This window comes from Lathamus discolor, chromosome 16, assembly GCF_037157495.1.
Source record: "Lathamus discolor isolate bLatDis1 chromosome 16, bLatDis1.hap1, whole genome shotgun sequence".
Taxonomy (NCBI): domain Eukaryota; kingdom Metazoa; phylum Chordata; class Aves; order Psittaciformes; family Psittacidae; genus Lathamus; species Lathamus discolor.
The window spans coordinates 4,629,881-4,646,445 of record NC_088899.1 but is presented as its reverse complement, the minus strand read 5'-3'; the positions used below and the strand labels follow the sequence as shown (position 1 = coordinate 4,646,445).

The following is a 16,565-nucleotide window of genomic DNA, read 5'->3' as shown; positions in this document are numbered from 1 at the left end:
GGAGCAAGCTGCTCCAGTGGAAGGGGTCCCTGCCCATGGCAGGGGTTGGAACTGGGTGAGCTTTAAGGTCCGTTCACCCCAAACCGGTCCGGGATTCTATGATTCTATTTGGGGAATCGCAGTGCTCTGCTCCTCTCCTCCCCCTTCCCCTCGGTACCTGCTGGGATGCAGCGCGGGGCCCGTGGGCAGGAGCATCCCGCGTAGGTCGCCGCAGAGCTCCTCGCCCCACGGGAAGGGTAAGCAGCGATCCCCTCGGCCGGGTTTACTGCAGGCGCTGCCCCAGCAGCGCGGAGCGCCGCGGGGATGCCCTCTCCCTGCCCCAGGAGAGGGAGGGGCCGCTGTCCGTGTGCCCCCCCCCGCTCCTCGCTGTTTGGGTTTGCGGAGCCGAAGCGACGCCGTGACCCGGCCGCGACCCCGAGCGGGCCGGGGGGGGGGGGGGGCGGGTGGCAGAGGGTTTATGGGGGCAGCGGCGGGGCCGGGGAGCACCGGCGAGCCCCGGCCATGGGGGAAGCGGAGCGCGGGGAGGCGGCCGGCCAGGACTTCGGGGAGACCCCGCAGAAGCCGCCGTACACGTACGTGGCGCTGATCGCCATGGCCATCCGTGCCAGCCCCGAGCAGCGCCTGCCGCTCAGCGGCATCTACGCCTACATCGCGGGGCGCTTCCCCTACTACCGCGGCTGTCCCAAGGGCTGGAAGAACAGCGTCCGGCACAACCTCAGCCTCAACCCCTGCTTCCGCCGCCTGCCCCGCTGCCCCGGCCCCAACGGCCCCGGCCGCGGCGGCGACTGGGCGCTGGACCCCGCTTTCCACGACATGTTCCCGGACGGCGACTACCGCCGCCGCCGCCGCCGCCGCCTGCCCCCGCGGCCCCCGGCCCCACCGCCGCCGCCGCCCGGCCCCGCCGCCGCGTCCTGGCCGGTGCCTCCGCCGGTGCTGCCGCCGCTCCCCGCCTGCCAGCACGGTCCCTGCGCGGCGCTGGCGCTGCCCCGCGGCTGCCGCTGCCCCGAGCCGCCCGCCTGGAGCCCGCCCGGCTTCCCGGGGCTGCCCGCCTGGGCCATGCCCGGCCCCGCGGAGCCGCAGTGCGGGGCCGTGTGCGAGCGGGGCGCGAAGCCGCGCAGCGCCTTCCATTGAGACCCCCCCGTCCCGTCCCGGCCCGTCCCGGCCCGGCCCGGCAGAGCTGGAGCCCGCACCGCGGCTGTGGGTGAGACCTGGAACCGCTCCGCTGCTGGAAACGCCCGGAGAAGATCCGGGCCGCAGTGGCCGCCTTGTTTCACTCCTCTGTGCTCTGAGGAGGGCGAATCGCGCTCTGCCAGGTGGGGTGCGGGGGGTGTTGTTATGACTGTGATGTTTGAGCTTTGGGGCGAGCCCGACAGGCAGCTGCAGAGCTTGGGCAGGATGCTTCATCCGCGCCTCGGGTGTCCTCGAACCTGCGAGTACCTGAAGGGTCCTGCAGATGCTCAGCCTCAAACGGGTCCTGCAGGGGAGTTGTTTTTCCAAGTGCCCTTAAACTCGTTTTGGGGTTTTTCTTTAAAGGTTTATGAAAAAATATGCTATGGATTTTTTTTTGGGGGGGGGGGGGACGTGGGACAAACACCACCAAACCCTAAACATCGTTGGAGTAATACTGGGAATCTTGTGGGTTCGACGTGAATCTCTCCGGTACTTTTCGTGCAGTAAAGGGGTATTTTGTATTGTTGCTTGTTATATACATTTACATATGTATTCATTGTTAACATGTTTCTTATAAACGATGTTATAATTACTATGTAAGGTCTTTTCCCCTTCTGATTTCAGAGGGAACAGTTTCTATGCTTTTTCCTCAAGGGTTCAGAGGCAAAACAGTGTTCTAATAAGAACCATGTTCTGAGTTTGAGAGAAGAGGCCGAATACTGTTATGCGAAGAGCAGCACTTGCCCTGTGTTCTGTTTTATGATGTGTTTGTTGAATAGAACTCCCTAAGAGCTGTGGCTTCAGAAAATATGCAAACTGTTTTGATGCTTTCTTGATCATCCCTGACAGAAAGTGCAACTTAAAGCCAGTTTTCCAGTTGTTATTTTATACTCACAAAGTGGTTCTGAACGTCATCTTTGAGTCCTAGGGCTATGATGTAAATAGCACTGGAAATGCTGTTAGATTTAACTGCGACGACAACTTTATGGTGGGATGCCAACGTATGAAAGATCCTGTGGGTTTATGATTTTTCAGGTTGCTTTTTGGTCTCTTTGTATCTCATTTTTGATGTAGCTCCTGCTAATCTTGAACGCCAAACCGCTTACTGTGCTTTGAAAAGCTCTCTTTGGACTCCCGTTGTCAAATCAGTTCAGTCCCCAGAGTGGAACATTAGCGCGTAAGAACTGTTGCGTTTCGTGGCTGGTGGTGAGCGTGTAACTGAAACAAATTCTTTGAGGTTTTTGTTGCAAATAAAACCTGTTTCGGTTGTGTTTTGGCACAGTTTTTAAGCCCATGTTAAAGTTTAGAGCGTGGATGAATAGCACATGTGTGAAACTACAGCTGCTGCATTTGGGGTATTAGGGTTGACCTCTGCACTCCCATTAACTCCGCTGTGTGCAGAATTAGGGGAATAGGCACTGTTTCGGAAGGTCTTTCCGTGTGCTTCCCAGGTTGTTTCATCAGCTGAGCGCCGAGTGCAGGTTATTGAGTCTGATGATGTTTCAGCTGGTGTCTGTAAAACAGACCTTGCTCTTTGGAGCTTGGAAGAGCAATAACCGTTTTCTTCTAAAGGACTCCCGTTTTAATCTAAAACAATAGGAAGATCAGATCAGTTTCTTGGATAATTGCTGTGGTTCACATGCCTTCAGGACATGGCATGGCTCGTGTTAGTACAAATAGACCCAGATTTTCTCCTTGTGGTATTTCTTTATCCTACTCCATTGTAGGTGATGTGTAAAGAGTAAGAACCTCCACAGTCACACGCGCACTCCTTGTGCACTCCTGCATTAACTAATCGTGTGTCCAGGTATTAAATGATGTTTTGCACGTGTGTAAACTGACTTTGCCCTCATACGTGAACCAGTTGTGTGGGTGTGCGTGAGCTTTCAGCTCATGCTGGACTCAATATGCCCTCGGGTATAAACTAATGGTGCCATCCTGCTTTCAGAGTGTGGTGTAGTTGGTCTTCGGTGGACCTGGACCCTGATCTTCTACTCTATTGTGTAGATACCTTGTGAATGGGGGAAAGCGTCTTTTTGCGTGTGTGCTCTTTCATGCATGGATCTCTAGAGCTAAAAGTAGAAAGAAACCAAGTCTTGGAGGAGACTTGCTCAGGGTTTTCTCTATGGCTCTGGCTCCATCCCATCCCTATGAAAAATGGGATTTCCTATTTCCCAGATAAAGGTCCAATGCGTGGGTTCTCCTCGGAACCCTGTGGTGGGCCATGGCCCTGGGTGCCAGGCAGCCCTGATGCAGGCAAACCAGTCTTGACTTAGGGAACTTTAACTTATAGCCAGCAACTACAACTTGTGCTTGTGATTTAGGTGCTGGGGAAGGAAGCCCATAAAGACTTAGGGAAATGCCTTTCCTCCCAAGCTCAGTTTAAACTGAACCCTTATGCTACTTCCTAGTCCCGATTTCCCTTGTTGCTAAGAGTTGTGCTCAGTCCATCCCAGTTCCTTTGAGGAAGGACCAAGAGGTGCAGGAGGTTGGTTACGTGCATAGGGATTCCTGGGTGCTTCTTATGGGGTTGATGCCCCGTTGGCCTGCAGGTGCCTGGCTCACTTTCATTGTGCTAATCGTGCCCTCCTGTGCAAATGCAGCTCAAGCTGCAAAGCGAGACCCAAAAGGGAGCTTTTTGGTGGTTTTGAGTTGAAAACCATCTCCAGTGAGGAGCTGCCAAGTGGGGAGCCCCTGAGGGGCCGGTGATGGCTTCTATCCGGTGACCTGCTGTTACCACCGGGTAACACCGCGTGTGGGTGTTCTCTTGTGTGTACCCGCACCAAATGCATGGGTAAAGCTACTTTTATGTGAATTTAGGTGAAGACTGCTCCTGTCCCTGTTATTATCCTTGAAATTAAGGCATTTTTGGTCCAGTTGATACGCTGGAGGGAAGAGATGCCATCCAGAGGGACCTTGACACGCTTGTGAGGTGGGCTGATGCCAACCTTATGAAGTTCAACCACGACAAGTGCAAGGTCCTACACCTGAGTCAGAGCAATCCCAGGCACAGCGGCCCTGCAGAGATGGACTTGGGGGTGCTGGTCGATGAGAAAATGAACATGAGCCGGCAGTGTGCGCTCGCAGCCCAGAAACCAACCGTATCCTGGGCTGCATCAAAAGGAGCATGACCAGCAGGGCGAAGGAGGTGATCCTGCCCCTCTGCTCTGCTCTTGTGAGACCTCACCTGGAGCATTGTGTGCAGTTCTGGTGTCCTCAACATAAAAAGGACATGGAACTGCTGGAACAAGTCCAGAGGAGGCCACGAGGATGATCAGGGACTGGAGCACCTCCCGTATGAAGACAGGCTGAGGAAGCTGGGGCTGCTCAGCCTGGAGAAGAGAAGGCTGCGTGGAGACCTCAGAGCAGCCTTCCAGTACCTGAACGGGGCCTATAGGGATGCTGGGGAGGGACTCTTCATCAGGGACTGCAGTGACAGGACAAGGGGTAACGGGTTCAAACTGAAACAGGGGAAGTTTAGATTGGATCTAAGGAGGAAATTCTTTCCTGTGAGGGTGCTGAGGCACTGGAATGGGTTGCCCAGGGAGGTTGTGAGTGCTCCATCCCTGGCAGTGTTCAAGGCCAGGTTGGATGAAGCCTTGGGTGGGATGGTTTAGTGTGAGGTGTCCCTGCCCATGGCAGGGGGTTGGAACTGGATGATCTTGAGGTCCTTTCAAACCCTAACTACTCTATGATTCTATGTTAGCAGCCTGTTGAAATTGGTATGAGGGATTTATTTGCCAGCACTTTCTTGGTTCCACGGCTTTTCCCTTTGTGACTGCCACTAGATGGTGTGTTTGTACCAGCGTACCAGCGGTAGGGACCGTTATTAATGAGGCTGAAATGGATCTCGAAAGACCTTGGCATCTTCATCTCCTGGGGAAAATGAAACAATAAATACGCGTTAGACCAATGTCAGGGGAATTCTAAAGGTCTGGAAATTGAGATCATAGATTCACAGAGTGCTTTGTATTGGAAGGGACCTTTAAATTCATCCAGTTCCAATCCTCTGCCACACACAGGGACACCTTGCACTGGAGCAGCTTGCTCCAAGCCCCTGTGTCCAACCTGGCCTTGAGCACTGCCAGGGATGGGGCAGCCACAGCTTCTCTGGGCACCCTGTGCCAGCGCCTCAGCACTGGGAGTTGGGAATATGAGTTCAATTGCCTTTTCACCTGCTGTGATTTCTCCTACGTGCGCCTTCACAGCATCGTGCTGGGCTTGATTAATTCTTCTTAAGGTGATGGGGACCTATAGGCAGGTCCAGTGAAATACAGGTGGAATTTATTGTAGTCTTTGTAGGAAGAGGATGCACATGGCTGAATGGTTGGATTATCTGTGGTGGAAATGATTGCATTGCAAGACCACGTTGTAAGGGGTCTTGTTCTTTCTCTTATGCTCCTTATTGCAACTGCTTTGTCCTTTTCCTGAGCAGGTTTGGATGATGAGCCATAGTGTCAATAGCAAACAGTTAATGTCTCTGACATGGGTATCTTGATGTGAACGCCACGGAAGTTAATCATCTCTGGAACAAGTCCAGAGGAGGCCACGAGGATGCTCAGGGGCTGGAGCACCTCCCGTATGAAGACAGGCTGAGGAAGTTGGGGCTGTTCAGCCTGGAGAAGAGAAGGCTGCGTGGAGACCTCAGAGCAGCTTCCAGTACCTGAAGGGGGCCTATAGGGATACTGGGGAGGGACTCTTCATCAGGGACTGTAGTGACAGGACAAGGGGTAACGGGTTAAAACTTAAACAGGGGAAGTTTAGATTGGATCTAAGGAGGAAATTCTTTCCTGTTAGGGTGCTGAGGCACTGGAATGGGCTGCCCAGGGAGGTTGTGAGTGCTCCATCCCTGGCAGTGTTCAAGGCCAGGTTGGATGAAGCCTTGTGTGGGATGGTTTAGTGTGAGGTGTCCCTGCCCATGGCAGGGGGGTTGGAACTGGATGATCTTGAGGTCCTGTCCAACCCCAACTATTCTATGATTCTATGATCTCTTCTAGCTGTCTGCCTTCTCCAGAGGCTCTTACAACTGTCTCTTCCAAAGAATGATTCAGAGCATTTAGATGAAGGTCCTGCTCTGAATCACTGCTTGTAGGAGCATTTACCTGTATCAGGTATTTAAAGAGACAAAACAGATAACCTAAAAGCCTGGGAAGCCTCATTGGCCAGCTCTGCCCACCAAGGGAGGTGCTGGAAATCCCTCTCCGTCTCATCCACGCACCCTCACACATGTCCCCTGCTCCCCATCTTCTGTGGCCGGAATAAACTGCAGTATTGGCTCCATTTAAACCAGGGGCATTGCTCATGGTCTCTGTGGCTTTTTTAGCAGTTCAGAAGCACTGGGACCTCTCCTGTGTTTTGCATCCCTCTCACAGCAGAGGGGTTTACTGTAAGCCTATTTCTCTTGGGTTTGGGACTGCATTCGGAAAGCTTGACCTCTGCTTATTTTTCTTCAAGTTATAGCCTTAGGTCAACATTCTTATAGGTTTTATAAATAAACCTCAGCACAGCATCTCCCTCTGCAAGCCGTGCAGAGGCTTTGAAAATGCCTAAGAAAATATTGCACTCCCCTTTCCCACCAGTAGATATCAGACTGTTTAATTCTTTTCTGTTGTTGCCTCGCATCTGTCTGCACTCCTTCCCCCTTTGGTTTTAGCAAGTAAAATAATGGGTTTATGTGTTGTTAACAGTAGAAAAGGCCAGTTTGCCTGTGCATGGTGTGGAGTTGGATGTAAAGGACTTTTGGCAAAATCCAAGCTAAGAATGGTGGAGGGAGCTGGCCTATAACTGATCCTGAGCTGTTACAATGGGATGTGCTAGGTCATTTTGCAGCTTCATGTAGTGCATAGTTACCCACTGTGGCTCAGGTTATGCATGCTTATCCCACCTGCATTCACTTCAAACCTTGAGCCCTGGTCTCCAGAAGCACTAACCGGGTTGTGTTTTGTGTTTGGCTTTTTTCCTTGTTTTCAGCATCACCAGGGTTCCTGTGACACTGCCTCTTTTCCTTTTGTTTTATCCAGTTACTTGGCTGGCGTAAACACGGATGTGGTTACCTGCAGATACAAAGCTGGAGTTACTTTATATGAGATGGAAGCAAGGGTCTTTTCTTGTTTGTCCGTGGTTTGCTGGGACTTTCTGTTTTCTGAGTGTTTTCGCCCTTAACTGTTGTTTCCTTATCTCCAGCCTTTTAATGTCTCAGCCTAATGTAGAAGACTGCAAAGATAAGGGTGAAAGCAGTGAAGACTCCTGCAAAATAGAAACCTTTCTGTCAGAAGTTGCCAACAGGCTGTGAATTGGGAGAGCTGTGAATGCTGAGAGCTGTAGGCAAGCTCTTCAATAGAGACGTGACTCAGAATCCTTATTCCTTAACCAGGTTATATATGGGTGTAAAAATGATGCTAAGAGCTGTTTTGATGCAGGAGGTCACAGATGAAGCTCAAATAGTTCGTAGAATGGTCCTCAGTAGGTATTTGAAGCTGCAAATCTGAACTCAAAGTGGTGGCTAACGGTGGTGGTGGAAGGGCCAGCAAGGGGTTAGTAACGCAGGAGAAGGGGAGGCAAGGAGCAATCCCAGTTCTCGGAGCAAGGCTCTAAGAGGGGAATGTATGGGAAATGATGCTTCAGGCACTGTCTGGAGGGAGGTAAGGAACAGGTCCCATTGCCCCAGAAGTGCGCTGCACCCTTTCCAGTGTGTTTTCCCCTCCCTGATGTCCCTTGGTTGTCATTCTCTGTATTGGAAGGCAGATGCTGGCTGCAGTCGGTTTGGCATCTTTGTGAGCATGGCAGGGAGGCTGCAGACCACACACAGATCTAGAACAGGCCCTTTGCCACTGCGGGGTCCCCGTCAGCACAGCCTTCTGAAGCAGAGATGGTTTAGTGTGAGGTGTCCCTGCCCATGGCAGGGGCGTTGCAACTGGATGATCTTGCGGTCCTTTCCAACCCCAACCATTCTATGATTCTATAATGGGAGCTCTTTGCTCTCAGTCCTGCTTTTTCCACCCCGCACACGCAGGCAGCGTGTGCTAGGACTTGTGCCGGTAGCAGAGTATAGCAGGCACTCCAGGAACCGCTGATACCTGCGGGTTTGGTCTGGCTCTCGTAACATCAACCGCACTCCCACCTCTTCCCCCTCCGCCTCCAAGCCCGGCGGAGCCGGGTGAGGTGCATTTCCCCCCATGCTGCTGGGCTTCCCCTCGCTCGGTGGCTCGCTGGCCATGCAGCTCCCTAAGCGGTTTCCCGTCAGAGCACGGAGAGCGTTTCTCAGCGCGGAGGTGGCCCGCGGTAAGGGGGTTGGAAGGGAAGAGGGCGTGGGGAGCGGCCTCCGTCCGCCTTCTCTCTCTTCTCGCCGTGGCTTCCTGTTTTTTCACGCCGCTGCCCCTCGAAACAGCGAGCTGCAGGGAGGGCAGCGGGTGGAGGGCAGTGGGCTGGAAGAAGCCGCTGCCAACGCTTGGTACAGGTCCGGGTGCAGGCTCTGGGAAAGATGCTTGCCTGTTTCTGCGCTGTGATCCTGCCTTTGTGCACTACCGAAGTGGCTCTGAGGAGGGGCTGCTGTGGTGTGCGTGTGCTCCTTGCTGCAGGCTTGCAGCAGGGCTGTCCTGCAGTTTTCCTGTTTGGCAGTTGTCTCCCCCAGCTGCTCTTGAGTTTCTCCTGTCCTTAGACATGTTGTGATAATCAGTCAGAGGCAGTCAGTGCCAGGATGATGCTGAAGGATGAAGCACCAGTGCTGCCTGCTGCAGACGGCTGAACTGCTCGGGGATGGGATTCCCAAACTCTCAGCCAAGAGCTAACAGCTCGCAAAGGACTGAGGAATCTTGAGATGTGACTTCTGTTTTTCAGATGCCTGACAGCAGTCATAGAAAACAAAGAAATTGCATTAGGAACTCTGCTGTCAGTGTAATTCCGGTATTTACTGCTGGCTTTCTCCCCTCCGTATTGAGAGGGGGAAATGGTCTCTTTGCTCGCCAGTAAAAGGCAGAATGTGAAGAAAGCGATGTCTGGGGTATCTGCACCATGAGGCGTCCTGCTTGAGTCAAACCTGCAGCAGAGCCCTCTCCTGAACAGGACTTGCTAACGCTGCTGTTTGAAGACATTTTTCCAGTCTCCCACAGACTTGCCATGAGTGAGTCTACTCAGGTTAAATCTGTAACTCGCCTTTGGCGGATCAGTAACTTGCAGGGTTGAGGAAGCTGTTCTGCCGGGTAGGACCAGTATCGTGTTCACTTCAGTATCTGATCTGTGTCCTTGTTCAACAACACGTGCTTTAGAAAGAGGCAGAAGTCCTGTGCTCCACTCAGCACGATTGCTGCAGGATGGGAGATGATTTTTAAACAGAAATCACTCTTGCTGCCTTCTCTGCCAGTAAGATGCATTCTCTCAAAGCAAATATTTGAGGAATGGAGCTGGATGGATATAGATAACTGTGGCTCAAGGCACGAGACAAATGGGTGTTTCTGAGATGCTGTTTTTGTTGGTGACATCAGAGCCTTGGTTTGCTGAATAACTTCAAAAGCTGCTCCTCTGGGTAACAGTGGCAGGGTCCAGAGGAAGGTAAATAGAGGATTAGGTTGCAATGTCTTGTTCTGGCAATGGTCCCTCTCTGCAGGAGGCGGATGGGCAGCCAACTGAGCACAGCTGCTCCTGGAAGCTCCTTCTTGCCAGACAGTGCTGTAGGAAGGAGATGAAAAATGGGAAAGATTGCATCAATTATTAAGCCTTGTAAAAATAATTAGCAAGACAACAGCAGGCAAATGGGCAGGGAGGAGAAGCAAAACAGCTGCCAAAGCGTGGATGGGTAAGGCTTCACTAGAGACAGGAAAGGAAGGGGAATTGGGTAAAGCACCCCTTTATTCAGTGGCTGGGGAGAGAGATGAAAAATTAATGTATGAGCTTTGCATATGCACATTAGGGCAAGGAGGGAGGGGACATCTCCTCATTGAAGTTGCCCACTCTTGGCTTCCACCAAGGGCTCCTATAGTTTAAATGCCGTTTTTGTGCCTTTTCCACAGACGTTCCCAGTGGTACCAGCTATGACCAGTGATACAAGGAGAGGCAAGAACAGCCTCTGCAAATGGTTATGGAGAAGGATTGCCTGGGGTTTTTTCCGGTATATGGATCGGTACCAGGGCTGTAAATCGGTACCAGCTGGAATGCTGCTCAATCCAGGTCCCCAGATGGCAGGAACAGGCTTCCATTAGGATTCAGGTTTCTCCTTCATTTTACAGTTCCCATCCAGAGCCACCAGCAAGCACATGAATGATTTTTGCACTGTAACGCTGTGGTCTCTGATCTGTGGGCAGAGCTGTCTGCTGCGATGCAAGGATGTAGTGAAAAAGGTTTAACAGCGAGGCTCTGCCGTGTGCCCAGTGTAACTCTGTCATTGGTGATTTCACAGTGATGCCTGTTCCTGCCTTCTGGATCAGTTCCTAGGGCCATTATTCTCCCGGATTTGTTTCCCATGACAAGTCTGCGGGCACCTCTATCTAGAATATAGCAGATGCTCTGTCCTCACTGAAGGCAACCAGCTGAAAAGGGGAGGAAAGCACTGCAGGGAGGAGCCAGATGACTTCTGAGCACTTGCAAGCTGTAGAACTGCTGATGTGCTCCTTTCCTTCAGGGAGAGTCAGCTACACATATGTAGTAGAGGGTGATTCAGTCACCCGTGATAAGATCTAACAGATCTGAATCGAAGTAAATAAACAAGTATCAGCATAAGCCTCTAATGGGTGTCTTTACTAGAGCTCAGTTGCCTGTGTGTAGTGGAAAATTGCAGGGAAACTTTGGGGGAATTTGCACACGAGCAATCAGAGCTGCTGACTCCTCATTCAGAGCAAAGGAAAACGCTGTTTTCAGCATCGCTTACTGCTGCCTCTTTTTATGGCCTCTTCCTCTATTTGTCGCAGCATAAGAGAAGCAGTGTGACTGCTTTCAATTTTCTGCCCCAAGCCTGATGCCGAGGGAGTAAGTGGGGAGTACCGCTGGGCAATTCACACTTGGTGTCTTCTCCTGGTGCTGCCAGCATGGAGGAAGATGACTTTCCCCTGGACCCAGCTGGTGGGAGCACTGTTCACTGGGCTCATTCAGTCCAGGACATGCCAGCTTGTAGCCGCAAGGTCTCTGAAGCACAGCCAAGTAGCAGGCACAACCATCTGGCCATGAGGTGGGAACAGTGGTCGTAGGAAGGGGATACAAAATTAATCAAGGTTTGATTGTCCTGTGGCTGGTCATTTGCTATCTGAAGTGCCTGGAGGGGATGACTTTGCTCTGTGAGCTATTCCCAGTGCCAGGTGAACTGTTACCACCAAACATGCTGGGGGGTCCTTACCAGGGATAAAGGTTCAGTAGAGATAGCAGCCATAGGGGACAGGAGCTCCTCATTTTGGGAATGAGGTCAGATGTATGTACTTGTGCATCTCCCTTGGCAAAATCTCTGTGGGCTCTTGCTGGTGCCGTTCAGCAGCGAAGAAAGATGAGGTGTGGGTTTTGAGGGGTTGGTTGGTTTGGGTCTTTATCATTTGCTAAAGAGGGAGCAACTCCAATCCTCACGCTTGCTGTGCGGGTCTTTATGTGGCCACAGGGAAAAGACTCTGGTGGTTTAGGAAGCAGTTGCTAACCTCCATTCCCCTGCTGCTGCAGCTGACCTCCCGACACAGGGAGTGCGCAAGCAGGGTTCAAGAGAGCAAGCAGCAGCAATCAATAAGGCATTGAAGGAAGAGAAGAATGGTAAATAAATAATGTGCATGGAGGAATAGTCGGGGCATGACCTGCTAGCACTGAATGGCCTGTAAGTGGGTGCTGTGGCTGGGGTTGTAATGGCATGACATTAAAAGCCCATATGGCATCATCAGGAGCTCAGTGTTGTGAGAGGGCATTCGCCTGGTTTCAGCGTGTGAGTTAGCAAAAGAGACCAGTGTGACAGGCTGGGAAATGGCACAGAAGGAGAAATGATTCTGTTAAAGGAGAAGTCTGAGGAAGAAGGATATATTTTTAGGGCCAAAGGGCTTGTGAATTGCTTTTGCCACCGAAGGGATCACACGTGCAGTAGATAGCTATGTTTTTGTTGAGGGCTTTTGGGATTGGGGAGGAAATGTCTTTAGAGGCCCCTTTTCTTCAGAGAGTTGAGCGAGCATCTCTGCTCCCCAGAGGGTCCCAAAGGAGCCTGCCACAAGCAGGTGGGTGGTGGGTGGTGGCCACAGAAGCAGGCAGGAAATGCTGCCATTAGGTGCTCACTGGGGTGAACCTGTTGGGCACCTCACTGGTGAGCCACACATCTGGCGAGCAGATAACCACAACAAAGGCACTGTCGGTCCTGCTGTGCTTTTGCTCCCCGTTTCTCCAGCCTGCACAGCTCAGAACAGTCACTGATGCAGTCTGCAGTTGTGTGAGCCATGTGCATCTGCACCCTAGCGATGGCGCTGGGACTGCCCGGCTGCAGAGCAGAGCCCTCTCCGTGCTGCAGACAGCTCTGTGCTGTAAGCTGTTTGGACAGTGTTGAGGTCGGTGCTTCCCAGCAAAACACCTACCACAAGCATCTCACATCTCTTGAGCTCTCAGAGCAAAGCAAGCAATGGTTCCTGCTGCTCTCTGTCATGGCAGAGCTGCTCTTTGGCTCCGCGTTTGAAATGGGGTGGTAAAGAGCGACTCTTTGCTGACACTAATGGAATAGTTCCCTTTTCTGGTCCCTTGTTTCTTGTTGCTAATTCTTTCAAACCTTCTCTTTCTAGAAGCAGGGTTTTATGGTCAGGTCATTGGAAACAAGCTACATGCCCTCATGTGGTGCTCCAGCAAATGGCTGTATTCAGTTTATGTTTTCAAGTGGTTTCTGTGTTTCTTGGTATCTCCAATGGGAACTCCAGATCATTTTGTTCTCTAACTTGTGCGAAGCAGCGTGGCTTGGCAGCGTGCTTTGGCAATATTACTGTACATCACGGCACGTCCAGTGAAGCTGGTGCTTATGGAAGGAGGCTGCACAGGTTTCACTCAGTTTTTCCATTACATTTCCAAGCCTAATTCTGAAAGCATCACCCTTGCCAAAGTTGTGTGTGAGCTCTGTGGCACAATCAGTCTCCTTTTGACAGCAGTGGGTACTTGGTTTCTTCCTGAAGGCATCCAGGAATCATGCTTCTTGCTGCCTGGGAGCCCTGCTAACTTTGTGTCTGTTACTGTCCTCGCCTCATCCCTGCCATTTTATCCAGGGGACTTTGCTCAGTGTCTTTCTGCCCATGGCCTTTAGAAGACCAGGTAGAAAATCTGGCTCCTGACTGTAGCTAATTTAGATCAGTCACTCAGAACACTGAACAGAAAGTGGGTAGGAGGAAGGAAATGAGCGGTTGAGTTTTTTCCTGTTGCAGGTAGCATGGAGATAAAATAGGAAATTCAATGCAAAGCTGTTATCTTGCTGAGCCCCCGGCAGCACCACGAGCAGCAGGTGCCTTAGGGCTGCTTTTGATGGTTTATTCCTGTTAGTGTCAGGTTAAGGCTGGACTTAAGGTCTTTGTGAGGGTGCAGAACAGGTTTATAGCATATAGCAAAGGAACTTCCAGGCAGTCTGGAGGAGAGTGAAATGTTCCTTGTGTAGAAGAGATAGGGCTGTGAGTTGCTGTGTGCTTTTCGTTAATACAGAACCTGGCTATTGAGGACCAAGTGGAAATAAAGTTGCATCAGATTCAGGCTAAAATCCTCACAGCTCTCCATCTGAGTGAGCGAGCAGTCGCACATGCAGAGGTGTGTGAGGGGTAATTCATGTCCTTTCGCTCTCCTTCTGTTAAAATGGAAAAATCACTTTGGTGAAGCCTCATTACTCAGGGCTGTAAAATGTACAATGTGAAGATAGACTGCAAACTCTTAGAATCATGGAATCATAGAATAGTAAGGGTTGGAAAGGGCCTCAAGATCATCCAGTTCCAACCCCCTGCTATAGGCAGGGACACCTCTCACTAAACCATCCCACCCAAGGCTTCATCCAACCTGGCCTTGAACACTGCCAGGGATGGAGCACTCACAACCTCCCTGGGCAACCCATCCCAGTGCCTCAGCACCCTAACAGGAAAGAATTTCCTCCTTAGATCCAATCTAAACTTCCCCTGTTTCAGTTTTAACCCGTTACCCCTTGTCCTGTCACTACAGTCCCTGATGAAGAGTCCCTCCCCAGCATCCCTATAGGCCCCTTTCAGGTACTGGAAGGCTGCTCTGAGGTCCCCACGCAGCCTTCTCTTCTCCAGGCTGAACAGCCCCAACTTCCTCAGCCTGTCTTCATACGGGAGGTGCTCCAGCCCCTGAGCATCCTCGTGGCCTCCTCTGGACTTGTTCCAGCAGTTCCATGTCCTTTTTATGTTGAGGACACCAGAACTGCACACAATGCTCCAGGTGAGGTCTCACAAGAGCAGAGCAGAGGGGCAGGATCACCTCCTTCGCCCTGCTGGTCACGCTCCTTTTGATGCAGCCCAGGATACGGTTGGTTTCTGGGCTACGAGCGCACACTGCCGGCCCATGTTCATTTTCTCATCGACCAGCACCCCCAAGTCCTTCTCTGCAGGGCCGCTCTGAATCTCTTCTTTGCCCAATAATCTCTTCTTTGCCCAATAATCTCTTCTTTTGCTTCTGGTAAGCAACCGAGACTGCACGTGGAAACTGCTGTCATTTGGTTTAATAATTGAATCGATATTCAGTGTTGCTTACCAGTGTGGACAGGTTTATCTGTGCAGCAGCAGGTGACTTGTTTCAGTGCTAGACTCAGGTAAACTGCCAGTTATACGAGTGATTCTGTGATTCTGTTTTCCTTGCAATAAGCCTGACAAATGAGCAGAGTGGTCTTCTTGGAAACCTGACGGAAAAAAGATGTTTCACTTTTCCATGGGTGTCGAGGGAAAGTGAGTTACCAGGAATGCCGTGCTTCGGCTTCGAAAGGCAGCCACTGGGATGAGGACCTGGATGTGCTCAGAGAAAAGCGTCATGTCCTGTATGTGCAGACTCCAGGCTGCAAATCGTGATGGCATCCAATCTGTGAGGAAGAAAAGCAGCAGACCCTGCAACGATGGATAAAGATCCCAGATGACCCAAAAGGACATGGTACATGATACACACATGGGAGTGAGCTGGGGTTTCTGTCAATAGCTCACTGTTATAATATCATATTTATATCTCTGTATGTATATATTATATGTATATTATATATATAATATATATAGACATATAACATCTTAAATATGCCTTCTGTGTGTCTTGCTTTGCTGTTTTGCATGTAGTTCACCTCTTGTTTTGTATGTGCATGTAAGGTGTCATGTGCTCATAGGCAGCACCTCTCCACTGTGTGCGACAGCGTCAGGCTGATGGCTGGCCACCATCGGAAGTGTCCCATTCAGCCAAGTCAGAGAGTGGATGTGGAGGGTGATGCCACTGCTAAGCATTCTAATGGGAAGAAGGTTTATTCCTAGGGGTGTATCTGCACTCAGCTGGGCTTGCAGAGCTCCTGTGCTTTGCTGGAGGTATCCATTCCTGCCCTTGTAAAACCTATTGGGCTACTGGACGCCAGCTTGGCTCTGATCAGCTCTTCTCAACCAAACCATGTGCTAGGGGACCTGTCCCAAGGACTGGCTTGAAATTATCCCTCAGGCTGTGTTTTACTGCCAATATCCACTGTGGGATGGTTTTGGGCTGGTGGAGAACTTTCCGGAAGGCTCGTCCCCACCAGAGTCCCCTGTATCTCTGGGTTTAGGTGACTGACTTGAAAGACTTTGCTAGTTTGTGGTACTCTGGTTTTCCCCTTTTTGATAAGAGAAAAAACAGCAATGAAGACAGGGAGGAACAAAAGCTGCTCATCTCTGAAGCGACCCAATGCTAAACATCACTGTTCCACTGTCCCGAAAGGGAATCTAAGGCAGGGAGTTTGTAGCATGGAAAGGGGCAGGGGGAGACCTGCAAAACTCCGTTGAGGCAGCAAATGTAGCTGCTTAAGTGCATCCTGCTGATGTGAGGGGGGACCTGACCTTGCTCGAATCCTGGCTGGTGCCACATTAGAAACGATGCTGCTGCAATAATAAACAGTGAAGCCTTTTGTTTTGTTCCGAGAGGCACGCTCACCCTTGCAGCATGTAGCGTAAGCGCTTAGCGGAGTTAATACTTGTCTGGTACAGATTCCCAGCCCTAGTTCTGTTTAGGCTGGCTGGACTGTTTGCTTCTGTGAAATACATCTTGCTCATCTTTGTAAGAACTTCCCAAGACTTAATGAAAACAAACATTATCTATTTCTGGCCCCAGATTTGAGGACAAAAACTTTGCACTTTGCTGCTACCGAAAAGAGTTTGTTTTTCCTTCAGTGCTGTTCCCAGGGTAGAGGCTGTAGCTTCACCTCCTGCTATGTAAATGAATGTGCATTGCTCTGCCTCAGGTGGAAATTCCCC

General features: G+C 51.2%; 1 protein-coding gene across 1 annotated transcript; it reads left to right on the top strand.

The window, feature by feature from the left end:
• The first annotated feature begins 498 nt into the window (after positions 1-498).
• On the top strand, positions 499-1,131 carry LOC136022920 (forkhead box protein E3-like). The gene has a single exon (XM_065696838.1). It carries the CDS (start codon positions 502-504, stop codon positions 1,129-1,131), a length of 630 nt encoding a protein of 209 aa, XP_065552910.1. The 5' UTR covers positions 499-501.
• The last annotated feature ends 15,434 nt before the right edge of the window (positions 1,132-16,565 follow it).